Here is a 27970-nt window from a genome sequence, read left to right as displayed (position 1 = left end):
TTCCTGTTTATTGTTCCTTTTATCTTGATAATACAGCAGCTAGGGAACAATGCCACATGCTACCATGGCATTTTAAACTAAAATTCAAAGAAGCAACTTAAAGATTTGCAACTTAAAATTATGCTAAATACCTTGCCTCATTAGCAATTTCACTCTAGTCATGGAAGAAATTTTCATTTATTTGGTTCTTGCATTTCTTATTTGTGCTCCATACTTCATGGCCATCTTATTATCCTACTGTAAATCTGACCTGTGAAAAATTGTGGTCCCTACAAATTTATTGAAATTAGCATCTTTAGCAACAGTCTGTTTAGGACATACTAAAATAGCAGTAATAGCAGTAATAATTCCCGCACTGAATGCCACAAAATTCATACATTATGGATAAATATCGTACATATCTCCCTAATAAAAATCTTGTCAAACCCTGTTAGCTAATGCCATTTATCATTTTTGCATTATATTTACCTTAATATCCCATCTTATAAGGTGAGTCTCATTTTTATTCCAATAATAATAAATCTATCAGGCAGATTGCTCTGAGAGATTGTGATTGACATCGATTTGTCCATGTGCTAAGGAGGACTTGAACCTGAACTCCATTTTGCCAGGCCAACAAATAAACAAGGTTTAAGCAGCTTCATTATACAATCTACTCAGATGTTTCCAAATCACATCATCCATCTTTATCCAATCATACTGGTACTAGCAATAGCAATAATGCTTAGTCATATACAGTACATAGCTCCATAATGCTTTACAGCAATCTCTGAGCAGTTTACAAATGTCAGCATATTGCACCCAACAATGTGGGACCTTATTTTACGGACCTCAGAATGATGGAAGGCTGCATCAACCTTGAGTTAGTCAGGATCAAACTCTGGATGTTGGTAAACTTAGCCTGCAACATTGCATTCTAACCACTGGGTCATCACAACTCAGTATTCAGTACTGTTCAAGACACTTCTTATACTGGCCCAGTTTCTGGTCATTAACAAGTCTCTATTTCTCCATGTCTCATGCCAAATACCTAGACACAGGGCTGATGATAAATGGAAGACAATTTTAGCTGAATCCTGCATAAAGACCTATAAAGGAGGTAAGAAAAACTCCTGTGGAATAATATGCCCTGTGTAACATATTCTCTGTTCTAATAATTTTATTTTTCTATGTATTTTGTTTGATGCTGCCTAGAGATGTTTGATGAGGTGGCAAAAATATGGAGAATAAGTAAAGTAATATAGAAGAACAATTCAATAGTGGAAAACCTAATGATCCGCACCAGCCAAGCATTTCAGGTGTAAAATGTATCACTGTTTCAGTTCTCATAATAGTAGAAAATATCTGCTAGAAAATATTCTAGCAAAGAGGCATGAAAATATTAATTTTATTTCCTGGCATATACATATATATAGTACTACTTAAATCATATAGGGAATGTAGATTGCAATACACAAAATTCCAAGTGTTTGAAATGACAGGTAGCTTGCAGCAAAAGGGATTTGTTCATTAGCATCATTTCAACTATTGCTTCAGCAGGGCTCTGCAAAATTCTGAAAATGACTCTAGGCGCAAAACACAAGATAGTGTGACTATGTTACATAAAGCATTAGACTGGTGAAGAGATCTACTGACTAGCATGACATCTCTGTTTAGATACTTTAGAGACCATGAAGATGGTTTAAATGCAAAAAAGAACAATGTGACGAGAATTAGTCCCACTATAATGCAGACTCTTCTGAAGTTAAAAAAAAAAAGTCTTGCTCCTGATCTATTTAAATAAAAGAAGTTACTATACTTCATTTTTTTCCCCACAATGCCAATACAACACATGTTATCAGGGCACAATTTTGATCTGGGATTACAATATCTCCTTATACACTCTCTGTATATTAACATTGACTAAATGTTTATTCTTTTTCTCTCCATTCTGTTTCTTCCTTAATTAAAAACAGGTATGCGCAATTGTCTCAGTTCACAACTGGGCAAAAATAGCACCATGAAAGCTGAATATTAAATGAAGCTAAGAATTTTAAGAATTCTTCTATATGTTTCTCCAACCTAGCACACTTTGTCTGTGGGTGGAGCCACAGCTTCCAAAACTGCCAACTAAGAGCCAACCTGTTTGCAGGAGTCCAAGTTAAATTCTGAACATTTCAACTTTAGACTGCAGGCATAAGTCGTATTTTAAAGCTCTGCCTTGCTATACAGTAATACTGTTCTAGAATACAGATAGTTCTCGACTTACAACAGTTTTTTTTCAAAATTACAACAACGCTAAAAAATAGACATGATAGTTTTTCGCATGAGCATTTTAGCACCCCCATGGTCACATGATCAAAATTCAGACGCTTTGCAACATATTTATGATCTGTAAATAAATTTTGGTCTTGATTGTGTTCCTAAGTCAAGGACTACATGTACCACATCAAGGAACAAACACACATATTATGGAATATTTCATTGGCTATGAGCAGAAGGAAAAGGCAAAACAAATGCTTGTGTGCATCTGTGAAAAAGACAATATTCATAAGAAGTTTATTCAGCCCTTTCTGTTTAGGAGCATTTGTTCAACTCAGCTGAAAAACCCTTTCAAAAACAGCTATGAGATACTTTACACTGGTCAGTCACTAGATGGAGCCATCTATATTTGTTCTTTTTCTTGTGAAACTTGAACGCAATCTTTGCATTCTTGGGTCTAAATTCTTTTAAGTCAAAAAAGGCATTTATTCAGACCTTCAGGCATTATTCCTTGACATACAATTTGTTTCCACATTTTGTGGATGGCACTTTCATCCAAAAATCATCATTATCACCACTACCATAGGGTTGTATATTTATTTGTATACCCTTAACAAACAATAGAAAAGTACTTTTAAGTTGGGATGTTTTTTCAGGGAACAGTCCTCTACATTTTTGTGGGTGAAAATATTACTTCTGTTCTATCTGTTATATGGAGAAGACTTTAATCTTGCCTATAGATAAATGCAGGCTGGTGTTAGAGGGTGCATTATTTCAAATATTTCAATTCCAAGCCACTTAGAGCTCTAGAAAAAAGCATCATACTTTGAAATGGGCCTTTAAGCTGAACTGTCAGCCAATGAAATCTTTCAGAACTGATAAAACATAATTCCATACTAGATTAGGCTAGCTAATTTCCTGTAGCCATATTAAGATGTCTTGCAAAAAAAACAAAACACATTACACTCATTTAATTTACGGACTTTTCCAGGAAATACTGAGGCTGACAACCTAATGACACTGAGATCATTTGAAATTCTAGTCATAATGCAGAATTGAGGAGTAACTCAACCTGCACAGCTGTTCCGTCAGAGTGCAATGCCATCCAGAAGAGACTAACTTCTCAAAAACAGCTATTATCAATACAAAATGCTTTCATTGTTACAAAATAATAGGGATGGAAAGGCCTTGGCGGTCTTCTTGCTAAGTATGGAAACCTTATACAATTCTGGATCAATGACTTTCCAGTCTTTTCTCAAATATCTCCACTGATGGAGAATCTACAATTTTAGGCAGTAGTCTGGTTGTTTCCCCTCCACTCCGTTCATTCCCCCATCCCTTAATAGCTGTTACATTCAGGAAATTCCTCCTTAGTTCAGGTTTGGGTCTCTCACTATAAAGATTCCACTCACTGATTTTTGTCTTACCCTTAATTTTAGCAAGAATAAATCTCCATTTAACATGTGTCAAAATGTTGCCTCCCCTTGGCCTTCTTTTCTCTGAGCTAACCATATCAAGTTCCTTTCACTGTTCTTCATAAGATTTAGCCGACATGCCCTGAGCATCTTGTTGCTTTTCTCTGCACTCTTATAGGTACATTTTATAGTTCATCTGAGTTCTGAATATATCTTGGTTAATCCCTAACACCATCAGAATGTGGGACACAGGCCGATGAACACAGATTCTGCAGTACAAGTATAATATCAAACAAATCTATCTATAGTACAAAATGTAATATTTCAATTATCACTTCTGATACTTAATGTCTGCTCCAGTGCGACCACCCATTGGATATACAATATTTTGTTGCAATGAGAAGCCAGCCATGGTATTCTCTTGTCCTGCTTTTTCTGTTGCATTACCCAGCATAATAGGGTTGGTGCACCTCTGAAACAATGCTCTCTGGTGAGACCTATTAGCTATGCCTTCAGAAACGCATAAAAATCTGATTTTTTTGGACTTTTGGCCTGGGTTGAATGGAAAGATATGAATAGAGTAATATGAAAGCAATTTTCTGGTCCACCTATTGAGGTTTTGAATTAGACTGAACTTGTTTATTTTGTTTATTTTTATTTATTTATTGTACTTTACCTGATTTGCAATATTCAGGTTAATACATTTTGTAAGTAAATAGGTAAATCCGCATTGCATTGATTTTTACTCCCAAAGCAGGACTGTAATGTCAGAGTTTCCCCCTGCCCCTCACGACTGCAACCAGGGAGATTAGATTTATTCTCCATGCTTGCTGTTATTCTAATAATGAACAACTCCCCCACCCCATTTTGTGATTTTATTTATAACTTTAGAAACCTGCTTATTCATATAAACTTGCATTGAGCCACATCAGGCTGAATTTGGTGATTCATTTCAAGTTTGTAAAGACCAGAATTTTATACTTGCAGCCTATAAAGACTGCGTGGTGTTTTTTTTTTACAGAAAATACTGCTATATAAACAATACACTGGCAATATTCATCATGTTTACCTTGAGGGCTTTCTGCGCAATTTCACTTGAACCAATAGCAATGAGGTTTGGTCCAGCCATGCTGCAAAAGCTTTTCAGATGCAAGGAGTCAGCAACAGGGACTGTAGAAACAGCATAATCCTGCACATAAATGAGGTGTTTGCAAAGAATTGTTTAGATTAATCGTTTCATAAATTAAGCCAATTAGATAGGTAGTCCTTGACTTACAACCATTCATTTAGTGACCATGCAAAGTTATAGCAGCACTGAAAAAAAGGACTTAATACTGGTCCTTGCATGACAAATCATAGCATTCTCATGATCACATGATCAAAATGAGGGTGCTTGGTAACTGGCATGTATTTTATAATGGTTGCAGCATCCTAGGGTCACATGATCACAATTGGTGAACCTTCCAGCTATCGTCTGACAAGAGAAATCAATGGGGAAACCTGGATTCGCTTAGGAACTGTGTGATTCACTTAACAACTGTGGCAAAAAACTAGTTGTAAAACTAGGCGAGGCTCACTTAACAACTTGGCAATTAAAATTTTGGTCCCAATTATGGTTGTAAGTTGAGGACTACCTGTAAATTGTACTTTTCAGTGTCTGCATATCTGCATGTATTTTGGAGGTAAAATGTACTCAATTCTAGAAACACAGCACATTTCACTGGACAATTTTCTTTTCTATGTCATCATTATTTCAGAAAACAAATAAAAAATGAACTATTATTCCAAGAAGAACTCCTGTACACTTACAATTTATTTGAATTTTACTTACATCAGGTAAAATAAATATATCACAATATTGGAAAGCATTAAAAGCACCCATTCTTATGAACAGGAACCGGAACAAATAGAAATCAGCATGATTTGTAAAACAAACTTATTGACTTTCTGTAAGTTAAAACACTTTTTGGACACTGTTCATCCTATAAACATACAGTGAAAATAAACTAAATTGTTTATTGTTGTTAGAATATATTGTTAGAATAAGTTTAGTATGAAAATACCAAAATCTTTGGTAATTTTGGATGATAATTTATTGCATTTATTTATTTATTTATTTTAAAAAAGTGGTAAGCATATAGCTCCCAGGTATTTTTACCTTCATTTGTAATGGAATCATATGCAAAAATCATACTAGCTTAAAGCATCGTGTATCACATTGCTCATTTTTTATCCTGCTGATAAATCTTAAGATAGAATACTGGCTTAGCTCACACATCACAGTAATTCCTAATTACTGGGTTTCAGGGTAATTCCTAATTATTGTTTGGCTTTGGTTTAATATGAACCCAATGACAATTGTTTGTTACCATTGTATATGGCTTATGGTGATGTGTGTGAGAGTATATTTAATAAATCCCAATTGGTTAGAATAAATCTCATGATGGTCTGGTGTTGGAGAGCAATCATCACAGTCAGGAGGCAGGCTGAAGTGGGGAATTGTACAAATTCCCGTGCCTTTATACCTGTATATCTATCCCCAAAAAGAACACTTGTAAATTTGCTAACCTTAAAGGTGTCTGCCAAAATTTCTGCACCACGATGGTTGGTCCGTTTTGAAAGACCCACGAAAAATTCCCGTCCTTAAAAGCAGAAAGGGTACAGTTAGCTTAAAAACAGCATGGACTAGAAGATCCAGAAATGATCAAAAGTCTATTAAAAGGGGGATATTGCAAACATTCTTTCATTATGTTTCATCATTACTATTTTCCAAATCAGTCTATGATTTTACTTCCACTTTTCCTGTTCGGGCTATGAACATAACACTTTTAAAACATTTTACATTTTATCTAAAATGAAATTGTTTTTGTCTTTTCTCTGCTTGCAATAAACTATATAAGACAATTAAGACCTAAATGTTACCAATATTGTACAAAGAAAACTATTTGTTATTCACAATGTATGTTACTACTAAGAAGGTCAATGTCAGAGGAAATCTTTTTTTATATCTATCATAATACATAACACGTAACACATGACATACCGGTAGTACTTATTACATTTGTTCTCTTTCACTTGTTATAATAACAAGACCAAATTTTATCTTAGAAAAAGATTTACTGTACTGAACGTCTAATGTGCATGATAGGAAAGCAAGTTTACTAATTTAATGTTGTGTTGGGAGAATCTAATAAGTGAATATGTTATAATCAACCTGTCTGCAGAATTCAAATATTAAAAAGATTTTTAACCTTACTATACCTGTAAATAAAACATCTCCTCCATCTAAGGTTGCCTGGTCATCTGTCATCTCTACAATATTCAGGCTAAGACTGTTAAGTGCTGTTTTCATTGCTTCAACCTGTTTGAAAAAATGAAACAAAACTTTGGTTTAGTGATGCTAAAATATCTGCATACCTGAAATTCAGATCTACCCTAACTGAACCATACTTCTTTTAATAAGTCAACTTTATTAAACTTTAAAATGATAGTATTACCACTGTTACTGATCCAAAATTCTACTTCATGTATAGATTGAAAAAAAAGACAAATTCAATAAACTGGTTAGGGAAATCATTTAAAAAAGATAAATGTACCCAAGTTTGAACTAGAATATTTCTATGCCAAGCCATCTTTGAACTTGTTGTTTAAAAATGTCAACTATGTTAATGTTTGGAGATATAAAAAAAGAGCAGTACATATAATGAGTAACTAAGTAGTCCAAGCTGCCCACTCATAAATAAATATAGAATTGCTTTGTTATAATTTTTGTATCAAGTCTAGCAAATTATTTCTTCAACTACAATTAGATATTCAATACGGTCAATCTTAGATGCTTTGGTGTGACTGTTAGGACAGTAAAACAATATTTGCCACTTCACAAAGAATAAATTGTTTTCAACTGTGCAATATTCTTCAGTGATCATGGATGTTAATTGCAGCTATATTATACAGTATAGATTTCAACTATACTCACAGTTTATATAAACTGAAAGGTAACATAATAAGCGGTATCCAAATTTTGTGTCTTTCATTGGATTGCATCCAGGCTGGATTGCATTCAGCATACTAAACTCACAAGCTTATGAAATAATTATCAGACTAACAAGATGGATGAAAGCAAAATTAGAGACAAATTTTTGGAAATGTCAATTACTTGTCCTGGTACATAGACTTCAATGTCTTCTAATGGAAAGCAATACTAAGAGAATTCTCTAAGGCTGAATGCATTCTACTTTATTCTGTTAATACTGAAAAAAGGGGAGAGAAGAAATAAAGATAAATGAAATTTTTTTTAAAAAAAGGAATTTCCTAATGCGATCAAAATTCAAATATGGAGCCATTTTTAATATTATAAATTAATGCTGTGTGTAAGTATGTTCCTATATTAACCAAGTACACAGAGTAAAAAGTGCTTTGCAATAGTTCAGTCATCAGTAACTAGGACATGAGAACTGTATGAAGAGCTGCCCAACCAAGGAAGGGGCATTACTATGGGATTAATTCAAGCCTTATTTTTTTCATTAAATGTAGACTATATAAACCCATATTGTTCAATCCAGGATAAGAATATATGGAATAAGTGAGGAAGACTTACACTGAGCACCGAGCTGACATCCTAATACTGAACCTAAGTCCATAATATGTTTAAGTCCAGCTCCTTCAAGACTGAATCCTTAAGCCCATTCTTAAGGTTGCCCTTCCATCACCAACACAATCAATGTACTATATTTATTAAGAAATCACAAGCAGTGATGATATGTCAGGTTTTAAAGCATGAGACTAGCCCTTTACTGCAGTAGAGCCTTAAATCGGGCCCAGAAAATATAAATTGGTTTAATTAAATAATTTGATTAATTAATAAATAATACCCCGTGGAGGTTGGAGAAATTAAATTTGGTTATGCTTTAGTTGGGACATATATTTATTTCTTGGAATCTCAACAAGTGATTGAATACTTCCTCTCTATCTTGTGATGCTGTCATCTACTTATCGAGTGCACCTTGGCAGAGCTAAGTAGAAAAAGAAATGGTAGGATAGGTTGGCTCATCAGATCCTCAATTCGGTTCTGCTTCAAGTTCTGATATTTTTAAGGTAACCTGATTATTTATCTCCAGATCTAATTTTGAAACTATTCCTTCTCAGATATCTGCAGAAAAGTGAATTGCTATTCATTGTTTAGTCTTCTAAACCAGTGTTTTTCAACCTTTTTTGTGCAAAGGCACACTTTTTTCATGAAAAAAATCACGAGGCACACCACCATTAGAAAATGTTAAAAAATTTTAACTCTGTGCCTATATTGACTATATATAAAGTAATTCTCCCACGGCATACCTTACACTATGTCACGGCACACTAGTGTGCCGCGGCACAGTGGTTGAAAAACACTGTTCTAAACAATATTATGAGAAGTGTAGTTGACATTTTTGATTAATTTTTATCCATACTGTTTTACATGTCAGGAAATGCTGAACAATGTAAACAAATTCCTTTTTTGATTTTGACAATTAAAGCTTTACATATGTAAGACAATGGAATGATGCTTCAGTGGAAAGTAGTTCTGTTTGATCTGTTATCAGTGGAATCAATGGCTACTTTCATAGGATAATCTCTTTATACAATGTAGGTATCTTGGATAAAGTGCATTCTTTACTGTTCATCTTAGTTTCTTGTATTTAAAAACCATCCTTTGGTAGAGTACAATTTGGTTTTTGACTTGCAAAATATAAGCTACCTGTGTATATATTTGACGGAAGATAAACTTGGGTTTGATGCAAACTCTGTTATTGATTAAATGAAATCAATGAAACTTCAGTTGTGAATAGCTTGTTACACTGATACTAATAGCTTGACTCTGTTTCATTAAATATGGATGGATCTATAACATTGCAGCTTTAAAAAAAAACCAGATGATTTCACTTTGTGCACTTTTCCCACTTAAATATCATTCTCTTGACCCCCACATCTCTTTAAAGTGCTTGAAAGTGAAAATTCATGTTTATAAACAGCAAAGAAACTGTGTCTACCATTCTCTAAATGGTGCATCTGTACATATTCTTTACATGAAAGCTGCATATCCCCTCAGCTTAAGATAAAATACAAATATTTTCTAATAAGCATTTCCTACTGATATACCAAGTACTCGAATGGTTAAGCCTTTATTGCTTTGTTCCCCATTTTCCCTCCTTCCTAATAAGCACATTCCTGTTGTGAGATGGAATGTATCTAATCCATAATAAGTCTGGTTGAGAGACTCTGGGTTTAAGCCAACTGAACTTTGTTTGAAGGGAAAGAATACTAAATGTATTTGATGGTATTTGTAAGAATCTCGTTTCCTCAATCCCTAGACCTTAAAAATGGAGCTCATTAGTCACTGCACAGATGCAGTTTATCTTTTTTTTTCAACTGCTGCATATAAAATACCTGTCTCCTCTATATTTGTGCCAACATACTTCAAATGCAAGACATTTCTTAGAAATTATTTCCCGGTGCTCAGTTATCACAGCTCTGGCAACTAAACAAATGTTTTTCAACTGAAAGGAAATATGACAGGTTGATAAGCAGAAGGAGGAGAGGAAAATTAATACTTCACTGCAAATAGCATAGAACAATTTACAAAACAGGTTTGTAATTCTAATGATTATAAGTATGTTTATAAAAATGTGGATCTACAGTCAAGATGCTCTACTTTCCTTTGCATGCATTCTTTGAAATGGTTAGCACAACAACTCTATTGTAACCTAGACTCCTAAAAGAAATCTGAAATGTCATTTAATGGGGAATAAATTTTCCAGCACGTAATTGCTTTGTCTGATACTTACTGATGCACTGCAAAATTGGGGAAAGTATGTGAATATCATCCTCAACCCCCAAACCACTTTCAAAGAAGTGACAATGCAAGCTAGCTATTAGCAACAAACAACAACAATAAAAGTCATTTTTACTTGGAATAAAAGGCAGCTTTATTTGGAAGAGTTTACAACCTGAGACAATACATCTCCCTATCCCAGGTCCTTGGAAAGGACTCGATAAGTAGACCCAAAATGCCAAATTCAGCCTGAACATCTGGCTGAGTGCAACTAACAATAACAATAATAGAAAATTGGTAAAGCAAACAGATATGTAAGCTTTAAAAGGCAATCTTTTTATTTTTTTCATCATTATATTCTAAAATTTTATCACTATCCCCAAATATGTGTCTTCCTCTAATTCAAGCAGATATCACAACAGATCTACAGGCTATGCATTTAAGTTTTTTGATGCTTTGAATCTTCTCATTTATAATTAAATATATATACACATGTATTAATGCACAAACATTGATCTGAATATTACCCAAATATGTTGTCTGGTTTAATCTATCACTCAGTATACCATGCAGCACTCTGGAGTCAGTTACAAAAAATGTTTCAGAGTGTGCCCTTTCTGGAATCAAATCTAAAGTGATGCATGAGTCTACTACAGACTCAGCATTTTCCAAGAAGCCAATATGTAGAAATGGAACTGTGCCATCTGGCTCATTCAGAAAGCATATCATACATGCCCAATCAATTCTCCCAGAGCTACATTTCTGCATACTGATTCATTTTTCCACATACTGCTTTTAGGCATGTCCTAGTACAGTAGGCTTCAGCCTTGTAGACCAATTAATCCTTGCTTAAGTTCCCTAATTGGGACAAGCAACTCTATCATTAAGTGAAATGGCTTTTAAGTGAAATGGCTGTTAAGCAAAACAACACATGGCCATCCTGCTTAGTGTTATTCCAGCAGTCCTGGTTGCAGTCATTAAGTGAACCATTCATAGTCCTAAACCAACTGGGAGGGTCACCAGTGGCAAAATCACATGACTGCAAGATGTTGTGACTGTCATAACTTTATGACAGTTGCCAATAGTCCAAACCATGATCAGGTGACCACAGGGAAGCTGTGACTTTTGTCAATGCGAGAAATAATCATAAGTCACCTTTTTCAGCACCATTGCAACTTGAAACAGTCATTAAAAGAATGGTCGTTATGCAAGGACTAGTTAAATTATCATTCTTACCGATGGGAATCATTTCAAGATCTAGCAATTGAAAAAAATGGAAAAGGAAAGTCTGCCTCTATGTTTGAAGGAATGAAGCAACATCACAAAAGAATGCATAATTATTAAGAGGGGCCAAGTTAATAAAGGGGAAATGATTTTTTAAAAATTCAGCAATGGTACTAATAACAAGTTAGTATCTAACATAAATATTGCCAAAAGACTTTTCTAAAGGGTCCAGGATACAATAAATTAGTACCTTTTTCTAAAAGGAAAAAAAGTATGCTTGTCAACATTATGAATTACAGACAGAGAAAGATAAAGGTATAATTAACACATTTTTCTTTTTAACTCATAGAAAATAGTAGCAATAGTGACCTGCAATACTATGAATGCAATTTTAATATATACATAAACATACGAATGTGTGACATTGCATTGTGTTTCTTGTCATATGTCCATGAGCAGCAATTAAATTGGAACAAATGCTACCATACTCTTAGCATACATAAAAAAGATATCCAAGTATCAAGAATGAAGTCACAGTCTACACAGATCATAGTCAAACTAGTAATTTCAGTTTTATTTTCTTCTTCTTTAGTCATTTTTAGATATCTTCCAAACAACAAATGATTGTTACAAGAGCCATAAATAGTGATCTGAACTTTAAAACATACACACAAAACAGCAGTAAGTTGCATTACATGCTGTCATTAGTTTTGAATCTGTATTGCAGTGATGGACTCCAGATGTAAGCATATAGAACCCAGGCCCGTATTTGAATGATAGTCAGAAGGCGTGGCACGACAAAACCGCGCTCGTCAAAATAGCGGTGATAAAATCGCATCGCTAAAGCTGCGACATCATCTCCGCGCGTCATCACCGCTGCGACAACAGCGTGGCAACAGAAGGGCGCTTTAAAACGGCGCCGCGGCAGAAAGCCGATTTCAATTAAGGTAAGGGTTAGGATTAGGTTTAGGGGTTTGTTTTAGTGTTAGGTTTAGGGTTAGGGTTAGGTTTAGGTTTAGGGTACTGAGTGCTTGGGAATGCGCGGATTTGCCCTCCGCGATTATGTCATCGCGGTAGGGTCGTGTTTTTCCTTAGCGCTTCGAACGGCGTGAATTAGTCTTCACGCTTATGTCTCCGCAGATAAGTGCTTCGCGGATTTGTGGTGGAACCGTCAGAAGGCATTGCTCTGTCTGAAGAGCTTCTCTGTTTGAAGGATTGATCTGTTCAAACAACGACCCTGTGAGGTGGGTTAAGTTGAGAGAGAGTAACTGGCCTCCAAGTCACCCAACTGGCTTTCATGCCTAAGAAAGAACTGGAACTCAGAGTTTCCTGGTTTGTAGGCCAGCATAATAACCACACACCATACTGGCTCTTTTATGGTGAATTATACTCCATTTTTATTTAAATTATGCATATTTTATGCATATTTTTTTCCTCTTTTGTGTGATGTGCCTCAGTCTGCAGCTATATAATTGTGCACACAGTAAGAGAGAAAATTCCCATTCAAAACTAATGATGTAGAAGAACAAGAAAGATAGAACTCTAAAGAGTATCAAGGCAAGTTTTGGAGGTACATTATGGAAGCATAGAAACACTTCATGAGGGTTCATTATCATATTGCAAAAACATCGGTTAAAAATTGATTAAATAAAGATGACGGAAATAACAAAAACAAAAAATTAAGCCAGAGTCATGTATGCTGACAAAGCAATATTTTGAATACCTTTCTCTGCACAAAGTAACAATTGGCTATTTTGCAAGATGTCAAAGTAAAGAGGCATAATCTATTCTGCCTGGATATGCACGGCAGGCCAAGAATGCACCTGCATAAGCCAAGCATTCATTATCTTTTGAGACACCTAATACTGGAGTGACTGCTAATTCCAAGTGCACCATTGACCACATGCCATGTGCCTCCCCCTTTTGGAGGCAATGAAAAGTATTTAAAATTCATGAAGCTTGCTGAAAGCTCAGCTATCACATTCTACTCATTCCAAAGTGCATGGGAAAGAGAGAACATAATGGACATTTCAACTAGAGCTATTATTGTCCATGAATAACCAATATTCCATTAAATTGCTAATAGACCTGCTTGAAAATGTTGATAACAATTATGCCATGTAAGAACATTCCTTTTTCCTAACAATGAGATGTTCTATAGTCTTGTTGTTTCTGAGTTGTTTGTTCAGAGCTTGACACAAAATATTCAGAACACTTACTCCTTTTCAGAGAACAATAGTGACTCTATTTTAACTGCCTGCTTTTCCTGCTCCTAGAAACTCTTAATATTGAGTCCTCCCTTTTAGCTGTCATTCTTATTTAGAAAGGAAACTTTATAAAATAAATAATAAATAAGAATGCTTATGCATAAAGCCAAATAATAAGCATCTAGCATGGCCATTTATCAAAAGGAAACATTTTCTAAGATTAGAAAAATAATAATGATAAATTGCCTGAGTTTGGGATTAAAATGATAGAATGATCCAAAAATATTCTTCAGATCTTAAAGATTTAAAAGGACTCTTTTTCTAATCTATATTTCATATCCAAGTTATGATTCATAAGAATGCATAACCCTATCCAGTATTGAATGTGTTCCCTATGTAGATTAAATAGCAATTTACTCTTACCATTGGAGTACTGCCTGAATCATGAAAATGATTCATGTCAACTGACCAAGTGATAATTAATAGTTGTCAAAGACCAAAAAGGAAAATCTCATAATATTAATTAACTCTTCCATTTTAATGACAATTGAACAGAATTTTTGGTAACAAAAATTACCAAGTTGGTAGCTACGTTTATTTGAAATGGACATAGGAACATACTATGGTAAATATACTAAGGCAGCCTTCCTTAATAAGTTATCCTCCAGATACACATATTGGACTATCGTTCCCAATGACGTCAGAACACATAAATGGAAGATGAGGTTATGTGGTAGGCCTGCTGTTCCAGAATTAGCATACATATACAGTATAAATATATGGTAATTAGAGTATAATTTGGTTGATTCTCTAAATGGGACTGAAGTAGCAATTGTACTAAAACATTTTTGTAGCATTGTGACAAATGATACTGGTCTGATTAAAAGAAACATGCTTCTGATCTTATCCACATTTGCCTTACATTCCAATTTAAAAATCAGCTACCTGAGAATTTCAAACATGCTTAAGTCTGATTAAATGAGGCACGCTAACTGGATTAGTATTTTTAAAAAAAATAGAGAGAGCATATAATGAATCCAATGGTTTTTAGCAGGAGAAATAGATGAAAATAATAGAAAGGAATTTAATGAGAATCTAGACAAATGAGGAAAATTATGGTATGAAACACCTTATTTGAGGGTCTTTTCTATGGCTCAGTTATAGTACTATTCATTCATTCTTAAGCCAGCAGAAAACTACAGTGGCCTAACATTCTGGGTTCCTACTGACAATTTTTATCCTGCCTCTATAGCAGTGTTTCTCAACCTTGGCAACTTGAAGACGTCTGGACTTCAACTCCCAGAATTCCCCAGCCAGCATTCACTGGCTGGGGAATTCTGGGAGTTGAAGTCCAGACGTCTTCAAGTTGCCAAGGTTGAGAAACACTGCTCTATAGCCTCTGTTCTGGCTTGCCACCAAATGAAAGAGTGGTGTATGGAGATTCTCAGTCATCCATGTCACGGTTGTCCCAAAGGTGCTTTTTCAAGAAGCAACTGGACTTTCTGGTTTTTGTTTGAAGACATTTGGCTTCTCATCCAAGAAGCTTCTTCAGCTCTGACTAGATGGTGGGGAATGGAAGGATTTATACTCCTTTCAGACAGCTACATTTGTTTAGTGTTAAGGCCACCTGGAGTTTTATCTCTGTCATCAGGATCATCCAAGTAGTGCAAATGGGTGTGGAGCCTTCCTGGAACTGTTGAAAGGCCTGTTTGTAGACTGGAGATACATCATGTTGTATCCCCCCCCTCTGTTAATAGAGGGCTGTTCAATTTTGAACAGAGATGGCCTCTTTTTTATATATATATAATTTTTTTATTGTTTTTATTAAACAAAAAACACACACACAAAAAGAATCATCTTTCATTACATCTTGTAGAAAGCATGTCAGTTGGTTAGAGGTACATTTCGTGTGTTCTTCCACAATCATTACATATATTTCATTCAGGTTAAGTTGTACATTTTAAAATTTATGTATTTTACTATCATTGTACCACAATTTTCATTTAATTACAGTTACTTAGATGTGTCCCCCCCCCCCCTAAGATCATTTATATTTGAGGACACAACCACCTACTGGCACATTTTCGCAATCTCAATGAATCTGCCATAACTTTACATCTTTATATCATATTCTAAAAGAAAGTCAGTTAGGAGAATATCCAACATTCCCTCTCCTTTTTCCCCCCAATCTCACAGATTAACACTTCTGTCCATTTAACTTTTACTGGAATAACACACCTGTATGTATCATTAAATATTATCCATTAACATTTCTTTGTTATTATTGTAGTTAACTAAAGATTATTTACTATTTATCTCACCTCTCCTCTCCACAGGCCCAAACGAGATTATACCTGTATAACTGTCTTTAAACAAAGATTTGTTAATAGGATTTCTAGGTCTTTTCCCTCAAAAATGGCCTCTTTGACCCGCCTTTTAAACTAGTGGTCCTCTCTGTCCAAAACATGGACTTTGCTATTTTCAAAAGGGGGGCCTTTGTCTTTTAAATGCAGATGGACTATTGAATCTAGTCCTGATGGTCTAGTCTCCTATGGTGTGCCATGTGTTTATGAAGTGGTTGTTTTGTTTCCCCAAAGTACAGATCTGCATATGACCCACTGCATTGTACTGCATATACCACATTACTCAATTTGTGTCTTGGTGTTTTATCCTTGGGGTGGACACTTCTGTCATATATTCTCTTCCCTTTGTTTGCACAGAGCAACACAAGTTGAGTCATCTGAACTTACTTCTCCTTGCCTGCTCAGTACCTGACCCATTGGGTGGGTTATGAGCCATCATGGAAACCGAAAACCCCTTCCACTTTATTGTATAACTCCCTTACTCAATGGAACAGCTGCAGATTTAGGAAGGAGGGATGACAATAGAATATTAGAACTAATTAAGATGCTGTGGTGGATTTATTCTTTTTCCCTCTTAAGAAAAGTGCTTAAGATGAATATTATTTAATATTTATAAGGGCAGTATTTCCACAGAATCTTTTAAGTTCACTGAATCATACATATTAGTGGAACAAAATATTCTGAAGCTTGCTTGGAATGCTGAATGAAGAACATCCTTAGTTCAGCACAGATCAAAGCCAATGCAAAATCTAACATACTGTACGCATATAGAAAGAGACAGAGAGACATTGGAAGTCAGGCAGCATTAAGTGTAACAAACTATTACAGTGATGGATGCATTTCCCTAGTAATATATTTCAACAACTTGCTTAGGAGCAGAATTTGATGCTACCAAAACAGGACACATTAGAAAGTAGATCTTGCTACCTTATGTAAACCTCATAGAAGTAAGGCTTGGGGAATTTTTTCTCTGGGATTGTGGTGACCCTCTTCATTTTAATTAATGAAAGCCAAGTTCAAACTCAAATAGCTTCTTACTAGCTTACACATGAAAAAACAGTGAGACTGCTAAAATGCACCTTAAGATAGGAAGGAAGGAGAAACAACACAAAGTCAATCATTTTTTCTTTCAAGCAGTACCAGTAAAAGGGCAAAGCAATATATTTCTTTTAACCTTGATTAAAGAAGGTATATAGAGTGTAGAATTTTACTGTTGATTGCAATCCTTTTTATTATTTTTTAGAAATATTTATGTTTTAATGTTTTACAGTTTTTTATCTTGTAAGCCAGCTAGAGTCACCTTGAGACAAATAAATCTACTTGCCACTTAAATAAATCATATATATATATATATACATATATATTTGTATATATATATGTAGGTCTTTGGTTATTCGGGTTTTCTCCCGCGTAAAATTGGAAGTGTCTCGGTGACGTTTCGACGGAGTCTCATTCGTCATCTTCAGGCTTGGTGCTTCCAGGAGCTCCTGGAAGAATAACTGAATAACCAAAGACCTACATACTAACACCCGCGAAAACCTCAGAAAACATATATATAAAATTTGTTTATATAAGTTTAAATAGTGCACTGCAATTCTACATATTTATTCAACAGTAAATCTTATTAAATTTGTCTAGTAGTGTGATTAGGATTAGGATTATAAATGATTTTTCTATGTGTACATGTTGCCCCACACAAAGGATTTTCCTAATTATAAAATTATTTAATTAATACAATTAAACATACTTTTGTTTTATTTATTCTTTTCAGAAAATATTTTTGTTTTTTAAATAACTGGGTGGAATATATATTTGGAACGGATTAAAATAAATATTGTCATGATTCTCACTACAGGTAGTTCTCAGTTTATGACCACTGTTGGAATTAAAAACCCTCTTCTTTCCATATCTCACCCCTTACCATCAAGCAAATTGCAAAAATACATATTTCGGTCCTTAACAGCAAAAGGCTATTAAGGGCAACTAGAATTATTAGTATATATATTTTAATCTTAATATTTTAAAAAAATGATTTTCTAATCCAAATGTATCACTTTCTCTAAAAAAAATTAAGCAAAGACATCTGTCATAAACTGATTTTTAAAGTCTGGTCATTCAGTCCTGGTCAAAGGAAATTCCATTAATAACTGCCATAAACCACTACATACACATTTTAATCCCAATCAGATTAACTTTACAAAATTTATTTTTATTTTTAAAAAGCTTGATCTTTAGTCCCATCAAGTAGTCTTCCACATGTTGATTTATTATCATTTACTTTTTGTCTCTTTTCAGGAACAGCTTGGATAGCTCCTCTTTATCTCTTTCCATAAAGAGTTTCCTTGGTTTCACACATTCCTTTTATAAATCCAAGATAAAAAGGCTTCCAAGACACTCTTCTTGATTTATTATTTGTATGTCCCATTTAATTATTGACACCAACGGGTTTCATTTGTAAATTCATTTTGGCATTCTTTTTCATATTACACTTTGGCGGTTTTAAATTGATTTTCAGATCCACACAGCATCTTTTTCCATATCACTTTTGTATTATTCATTTTTAAAACTCTCAGTCCACATCCAAATCAATCTCAGTCTTTTTATCCAATCAAATAAAATGTTTGTTCATTACTGTAAATCATTGACTATACTATAGTACCAAACAATCTTGTAAGTAATTTCTGGATATATTGTTCCTAAACAGCCTTAATTTCTTCTTTAGCCAAAATGTGCTGTTCGACTGGTTTTCAGCTATATATCCAGTTATTTATTTCAGTCATCAGAATCTTTCCCACTTTATCTTTATATTATTTATTCAAAATATTAAACCTTTAGTTTCATTGTTATCATTTGGTGGGGGGGGGGGGAGAGACAATCTGTAGGTGGTCCTCAACATAAGACCATAATGGAGCCGGCTTATTACAGGCATATGTTGTGATGATAGAAAATAGATTAGTCACATGACCAATCCAATTTTACAATTTTTTTGTGGCAGCTGTTGTAAAGCAAACAGCGCAGTCATTAAGTGAACTAATGCTCACTATTGGTGCAGTTTTGTCAAAAACTGGAAGTAAGTTCTGGTTTTTGGCAAAACTATTGTAAAATCATCATGTGACATGGGAATCCGCAAACAGCTATAAATACAGCCATATTGCCAAATGCATGAACTTTGGTCACATGATCATGGAGGTTGGGCTGACCTTTGGAACTTTGAATCTGGGTTGTAAGTTCTCCTTTTCAGACCAATCGCTAAGCGACTGGTCGTAAGTCAAACACTAGTAATTCTTCTTTATCTACTATTGATTTTTTTTTTTTTTTTGCAATCCAAGATATTTTCAACAGTTTTCACCAACACAACACAAAGGTATCCATTTGTCTTCATTTAGACTTTTTGACGGGCCATTTTTCACAGCTATTCTTATGTTAAAATTGCTCAAACCGCGGCATCAATAATACGTATTGTTATCATTGTGGCTTCCCTTGAACTGTAAACTCTGCACAATCAACCAACCAACCAAGAATAAAGAAAAGAACATTCATACAGTCAGTACAGTACCTTTTGGAATAACAATCATCCCTTATCTCACTACATAGTAACCTCCCACCCCAACTCTGGCATATACTTTTGCCTTTTTTCTAAAAAACAAATGCTGGAAACTACCTGGATTTATTTCAATATTTAACTTTCCATTGAACACCATGCAAATGGAAGAATGGTATAGTTTCACAGCCCATTGATTTCCCCAAGTATTATAACAATGGTTGTAATGTAAAATCTCCCTTGTTCTTAACTTATAAATCGTTCGTTTAGTGAATGTTCAAAGTTATGCCAGTGCTGAAAAAATTACTTACCACTGGTCTTTACACTTAAAAGTGTTGCAACATCTCCACAGTTACATCAAAATCTGTGTGTTCGGCAACTGGTATCCTTTACAACAGTTGCAGTGTCCCTGGGGGGGTGTCATATGATCCAGTGGTTACCAATCAGTAGTCTGCAATAAAATTTTGGTGGTCCGCAGAATTATTTTTATTTTATATTGGACTAAATACTATTTATTTTTTAAAAATTCATATTAGTGGTCTGTGGGATTTAAAATTATGAATTTAGTGGCCCCCTGAGGTCTGAAAGGTTGGTGACCCCTGATATGATCAACATTTATGACCTTCCCAGGAGGCTTTGAAAAATGTCAATGGAGATGGACTTGCTTAATGACCACATGATTTACTTAACAACTGCTGTGATTCACTTAACATATGTGGCAAAAAAGTCATAAAATTAAGTTCAATTCACTGAATGACTGCCTCACTTTGAGACAGAAGTTACAGTTCCAATTGTGGATGCAAGTTGAGGACTGCCTATAGCATGCAGCAGGGAAAATACACTGGTAAATACCCTTAAGCCTACAGGCTGAGAGATATGGTATAGCAAGATTTCAAGTATGCTGCTTATATAAACAAAAGAGTCAAGTTCAGCTGTTTTTATTTTTAACAGAGATTGTGACATTTGTGAAAGGCTGACTAGAAGAATTAAGACTGGCTTCAAATCAAGATTGCCTGTGGAATCTCCAAGTTCAGGTGGCAGAAGATGCAGTGAGAAAAGAGCCTTAATGAAAGGGGAAGCTGCCTATTCCCAAATCATATGGATCTCCAGGACCCCAGACTGAAACATCAGAGTGATGGGACGGGAGATGAGTTGTAGCAAAATGTGGTTAGTATTATCTTCTCCAGGTAAATGACATCCTGTGAACAGAGCCTGTTGGTTTGTTAGTTTTAAGGAGGTAACTATTTCAAGGTGTTTTTAGGAACACATTAAAGAACTTAAAAAACAATAGTTTAAAAGCCACATTTTCCTTTTTCTTTTCTTTTGGAATAAATGGAATACCCAAATATTTTCTTATAGAACAGCAGCAATGGGCCAACTTTCTAAGGAAAATCTAATTCAGGTGCAAATTTTCAGAACCAATGTGCAATTACTTTCCAATATTAACATTCCCCTATTTTTTTTATCTCGACAGTCTGTCTTCTTCTGGGTGGGTAGAAAAACTCATATAAGGAGCTGGGTTAAAGCCATGCCCCTATTACTTATTTTAATGTATTTAAGTATTTAATAAATTTATAGGCCGCCTAATGAAAGATCTTGGAGACGTTTCTTATAAAAAATGATTCAGGTTAGTTGTATCACTGGAAATACCCACAGGGTATTTAGGGTAGAGTTTGGATGATTGGATGGAGCTGAGCATTTACTGGCCAGATGCCCTTCCTGATGCCTAGGTGGAGTTCGCAGCAGATATTTTTTTCATTTCGCACAGAAGAGAAACATCTGCTGCTATTTAGGATTGTACTCTCAATCTATGGTGTAGAGGCAACCCAGAAGTGGTGGTTAGCAGGTTCTGACCAGTCCTGGAGAACCGGTAGAAGAAATTTTGAGGTTCGGAGAAATACCACCTCTGACTGGCCCCACCCCCATCTATTCTTTGCCTCACGAGACCCACTTGATCGGGAGGGAATGGAGATTTTACGGTATCCTTCCCCTGCCATGTCCACCATGCCATGCCTACCATGCCTGCCACACCATGCCCACAGAACCGGTAGTAACAAAATTTGCTGAGGCAACCAGGCTACCACACTGCTTGTCTTACCTATTCCAATAGGAAACGGAGGGAAAAAAGTGCTAAATGAAGCAATTGTTTTTAGTTGCATTTCTGTGTAATATGATTTGTAGTGATTTGTCCCTACAGATGCATTGTCAAGGTCAGCTCCAGGCTGTTTGTATGCAGTTAAAATATTGCTAAATATGTCTTCCCCATAAGAAATTAACACCATAAGGTGAGACATCAATCCAGTTTGTCTATTTCAATCATTGATTCCTTTCTCAGAAATTTATCTCACAACCAAAATGTCATTCTTTGCTTAAAAAACACATAACATGTTGTTTCAAATTAATATTTTTTTCCTTCTCAAAGCAGGCCAGAATTAAAACTTCTTTGAATATTTTGTAACGCCTTAGCAATTAGAATAGAGCCAAATGCATGATTTATAGTTTCGCTTAAAATGCACAGAATCCTCTGCCAAATGATCTTAATGAACTCATATTGCTACACATTATGGTAATATGTACCCTTAATTCCTTTAAACTCTTATGTAACAGAAAAGTGAATAAGTACTTAAACAATTCAGTCAATGCCAGAAAATATAATTTATCATGAAAATTCTGATTTTATGAAAAACAGTTTACTTGATAGTACATTTCTCTTATTTTGAATAACTGCCATCTCAGAATATCTCTGAACTACTCTCTGCAAAATCTGAAAAAAGGAGAAAATTTGAAAATAGATTACAAGTAAATTGATTCAATAGGGGCAGTTTTATGGCCCTACTTAAATAACTCTGAATCATGAGGAAGACAAAGACACAATAACCATAAAATGAGATTGCCAAGTTAATGCTGAGACCAAATGTAAAATCTCCCATTTCTTTCTTTTCCCTTTTACAAACCATTGTAAGGTAAAGCTAAAGATTCCCCTCGCACATATGTGCTCGTTGTTCCCGACTCTAGGAGGCAGTACTCATCTCCATTTCAAAGCCAAAGAGCCAGCACTGTCCGAAGACATCTCCGTAGTCATGTGGCTACGCCGAATGCGCACGGAACACTGTTACCTTCCCACCAAAAGTGGCTCCTATTTTTCTACTTGCATTGTTAGGTTGGCAGAAGCTGGGACAAGTAATGGGAACTCACTCCGTTACGCAGTGCTAGGGATTCGACTTGCCAAACTGCCCACCTTTCTGATCAACAAGCTCAGCGTTTTAACCACTGACCCACCATGTTTCCGCAAGCCATTGTAAGAAGATGTCAAAGTAATGTATATAAGATGTACCGGAGTATAAGACACACCAAGATTTTGAAGAGGCAAATTTAAAAAAAAAAGTTTTTGCACTCTGCAGACCTCCCAAAAACAGGCCCATTTTTTCCCCCAAAAAAGAGGCTGAAAATCTGGGTGCGTCTTATACACTGAATACAGAATTTTTTGCCTCCCAAAATCCTGCCCCCTTCACCAAAATGGCTGTGCATAGCCTTTAAGAGCTTTGTAGAGTGCTCCTGGCGGGGTGGGGCTCCCCAAAATGAGCAAAAAAGGCTCGTTTTTTGTGAAAACAGGCTCATTTTTTGTAAAAAAAAAAGGGGGGGGCATTTTTCGCTCATTTCTGCCCTCCCCAGCCTCCAGAAGAACTCCGAAAGCCTCCTAAAGGCTATGCACAGCCATTTTGGTGAAGGGGGTGGGGTTTGGGGAGGCAAAAATTCTGAATTCAATGTATAAGACACACCCAGATTTTCAGCCTCTTTTTTGAGGGAAAAAGGTGTGTCTTATACTCCCCAAAATACGGTATATCTTGAAGCAACATTGATAAAGCAGAATCTTGCCTTCTTAAAACAAACTCTGTGCTTGGGATCTGAATCTATAGGGATACAAAATGGATTGGTACATGTTTAAGAGGGCTGTAAATCCCAAACAAATGTCACAAATGGGCTATCACATCAGATCTCAAGATGTATTCTCCCTAAATACATATGATATTATTGGAATTCATGGAGATGCATATTTTCAAATCAACAACAAATCATTATTGTTCATGTATAACAAAACAGAGACAGGGAGTTTATGGTCTACTAGATATTGTTGAACTCTAAGCCAAACTGCACTTTATACCATTTATGCAACATGCAGTTGATCTTTTCTAAATATTAATAGAGGAAATGTAAGCATGGGGTTTAAATCTTGTGGTACTTTTATAGATTTGTGCTTTCCATATTTAGCGGTCAAACAGGAAACTAAACAATTTCCTGTTTTATGATGTAACAACATCATAAAATACCTAGAATCAAATGTACTATTTGACCACCTGTTTTGATGGGGGGCAACATTAACAGAATAACAGAGTTGAAAGAGACCTTGGAGGTCTTCTAGTCCAACCCCCTGCTCAAGCAGATAATCCTATACCACTTCAGACTAGTACAATACAATACAATACAATACAATACAATACAATACAATACAATACAATAGCAGAGTTGGAAGGGACCCTGGAGGTCTTCTAGTCTAACCCTCTGCCTAGGCAGGAAACCTTATACCGTTTCAGACAAATGGCTATCCAACATGTGGTTGTTCAATTTCTTTTTGAAAACCTCCAGTGATGGAGAACCCATAACTTCTGGAGGCAAACCGTTCCACTGGTTAACTCTTTCCTTCTTTCCTTTCCTTTCTATGAATATCTCCACATAGCCATGAGCCTTGCCCTCAAACTATTTGCAGTATTTTCAGTTGCTATGTCACTGTCTATGTTCCTGTACTTAATCTTCCCATGGAACTCAATGGTTCCTCTAGCTGGCCAATAGAAGGGTGAAAAGTCAGGCAATGCACCTCCCTCATGCTTTCCTCACTGTTTTTCATTATGGAGAGATGGAGGCGAGATCCCATTTGGGTGCTATATAAATGAAGTGGCTTTGGAGTTATTCAGGTGGATAGCAGTAATGGTGGAAAAAAATCATGACACTTCTAGTAGAAAGGGGATTGCAGGACATGGAAGACAAAATGAAGCAGAAGTTCTTGCAAAAGAAAACCACCTGCCCCACAGGAGAAACATGAAAAGTAACTAAGGCTTTTCCTCAGTGACTATAGGCCAGTGATGGCTAACCTTTTCATCGCTGTGTGCCGAAAGTGCATGCCCACTCATAATGCATGTGTGTGTGGACCCCTATGTGTGCCCCTCCCCTGTGCATGTACACATGACCCCCCGCATGTGCCCCACTCCTGAACATGTGTGCATGGCTCCCACAATGTGCATGACCCCACGCAAGCACATGCATCTCCAGCATGTGCCCTGACCCCTGCGTATGCTTGATAGAGACCCGAAAACCAGCTGGCCGGTGGGAGGTGCGAGTGCATGCGCGGAGCAACTGAGCTGGGATGACAGCTCACATGCCCGCAGAGAGGGCTCTGTGGGCGCACATGCCATAGGTTCGCCATCCCGGCTATAGGCCAACAGAATCTAGATAGAGAAAAACAAACTACAGTGATCTCTGCAAGACTCAACAGATAGTAGGTAGATTGTATTGTACTAGTCTGAAGTGGTATAGGATTATCTGCTCAGACAGGGTTCGCAATTTGGGAGTCCTCCTGGACCCACAGCTGACTTTTGAACACCATTTGTCAGCTGTGACCAGGGGGGCATTTGCCCAGGTTCACCTGGTGCACCAGTTGCGTCCCTACCTGAACCGGGAGGCCCTCACAACAGTCACTCGTGCCCTTGTGACCTCTAGACTGGACTACTGCAACGTGCTCTACATGGGGCAGCCCTTGAAGAGCATTCGGAGACTTCAGCTTGTCCAGAATGCAGCCGCGCGAGCGATCGTGGGTGCACCTCGGTTCACCCACGTAACACCTATCCTCCGCGAGCTGCACTGGCTGCCTATTGGTCTCCGGATACGCTTCAAGGCGCTAGTCGTCACTTATAAAGCCCTTCATGGTATTGGACCTGGGTACTTGAGAGACTGCCTGCTGCCAATTACCTCCACTAGACCGATTAGATCCCACAGATTACGCCTCCTCCGAATTCCATCCGCCGGCCAGTGTCGACTGGCGACTACCCGGAGGAGAGCCTTCTTTGTGGCTGCTCCGACCCTTTGGAACGAACTCCCTGTGGAGATTCGAACCCTCACCACCCTCCAGGCCTTCCGCAAAGCCGTTAAAACCTGGCTGTTCCAACAGGCCTGGGGCTAAAGAGCTGTTGCCCCCGTCTCGAATGGTATGACTGTTGTGTGTTTTTAAATTATGTATTGTCATGTTTGTTTGTTTGTTTGTTTTTATTTTTTTATTATTATTATTATTATTATTATTATTATTATTATTATTATTATTATTATTATTTGTCTATACGCCCCCCTTCCCAGATTTGATTTGTCAGCCGCCCTGAGTCCCCTTCGGGGGAAAAGGGCAGCATATAAATATAATAAATGAAATGAAATGAAATGGTATAAAAGGCAACAAATACTACTAGACTTCCATTTTTGCTTCTAGAGGGGATCATGCTTCTTAAGCATAGCAGAAAGATAGAAAAATAAAAGAAAAAAAATGAGAACAGATAAAGAAAATAAGAAAATTTACAGAAATCTGCATATTTGTATGTAATGTAGTTCATACATTGTGGTAAACTAGGTTTTGTGAACCATATTTTATTGAACAATCCACAAATTAGCTGAGATTATTCAAATGACTAAATCAGAATTTGACAGAGTGGCCTGGTAACAAGGAATCTAAAACTCAATGCTACAGTTTGGCTACAACCAAAATTATTATTATTATTTTTTTTAAAAATATCAGGGTTAAAAAGAACTCTGCACCTCTGCATCTATGTCAACATATAAGACAGAAGAGAAAAACTGTATACATTATTTGTTTCTGACTTCATAAATCATGGTAAATAACAATACATCTAAAGTGCACTTTGAATTCAACTCAACTTTCACCGGTCATCTACAATGTGAACAATTAGCATACTTAGAAGAAAAAGAAAGTTTAAACATTATTAACAATTACAATGTTCTGCTGATACACTGATCTTTTCATCTATGCTACCAAAATGGATCACATGAAAGTTGAAGGAAAAGCAGAAAGACAGACTGAAAAAGCAGCTCTCCTCCCTTCCTTCCAGCAATGGAAGGTAAGTTTATAAACCAGTCTCTATCTATCTTTCTCCCCCCCCAACTACAGATTACTTCATAACTAAACTCTGAATATGAATTGCAACATATTGTGATAATCAGCTGGGGTTTGGAAAATCCTTCAAGAAATTCAAAATAGTTTGGCATTTGTAACAAAGCTGCTGAAAGAAAACCCAAGTTTAACATCTGGAATTAACATATTTCATGGAAGTTGAGGCTTGAAAAGCACAGAACATTTTCTCCTACAGTCACTTCTAGTCTAATTAATGTAATTAATCTTAAAGGATAAAACCAGGGCTATAGATATACAGATGTTGAAATGTTTCAATTAAAATAAATTATGCAACATGTGAATTCAAATCCTGTTTAATAATCTGAATCATGGTCAGCAATGGAAGGCCTATTTTCTGCATATTTGGTTCAATCTCATTTTTTCAGATAGTTCTTTTATACTAGAAGTTGGCATTCAAATGATTGGCTAGTTATACAGCCTTTTAGGCCAGTAAAACTAGTGTCAGCTAGAATTCATTGTTTCAGTAGCACAGTACAAGATAGATGATTTCATTACTGAATATTATCTGGGCAGCTGTCTATGTTGCCCCCACAAATAGGGCTTGAATATAAAGTGATTTGAAGAAACAAACACTAGATACATTCTCTTGGATCAATACAGTTAATTGTGATTAATGAGTGTCATTAATTTCAAAAGGTATTTTATACACTGCTCCTGGTTTTGATATAATTGAATCAGGTCAATTCAATCTGCTATTCATCCGAATTCAATGCACCAAGTTAACATGTAGAATGAAGAAATACAGAGAAATACAAGATAGGTTTTGAGAACTGCGACCTGTATAAATGTTTAATTTACAGTATACCACAGTATAGTTTCTTATTTGAACAAAACCTCCACTTGATAATTGAAAGTGCAAATATATAGAATATATATAAATCCCTGTTCATATGTTATTGATTTAATGAAGAGAGATGTGAAGAGT

The 27970-nt window shown here is 35.9% G+C and overlaps 1 protein-coding gene across 1 annotated transcript in view; it reads right to left on the bottom strand.

The window, feature by feature from the left end:
• DDAH1 (dimethylarginine dimethylaminohydrolase 1) overlaps positions 1–27970 on the bottom strand; it is a 64777-nt gene that overhangs the window by 13797 nt on the left and 23010 nt on the right. The window contains exons 2-4 of the mRNA XM_032218143.1: positions 6918–7017; positions 6225–6298; positions 4726–4845 (exon numbers count right to left, since the gene is read on the bottom strand). Of these exons, the coding sequence (XP_032074034.1) occupies positions 4726–4845; positions 6225–6298; positions 6918–7017 (294 nt within the window). The remainder of the gene's footprint in view (positions 1–4725; positions 4846–6224; positions 6299–6917; positions 7018–27970) is intronic.

The sequence above is a fragment of the Thamnophis elegans genome, chromosome 5 (assembly GCF_009769535.1).
Source record: "Thamnophis elegans isolate rThaEle1 chromosome 5, rThaEle1.pri, whole genome shotgun sequence".
In the NCBI taxonomy this organism is placed as follows: domain Eukaryota; kingdom Metazoa; phylum Chordata; class Lepidosauria; order Squamata; family Colubridae; genus Thamnophis; species Thamnophis elegans.
Note: the sequence above shows the minus strand (reverse complement) of the source record. Positions and strands in the feature narration are given on the sequence as shown.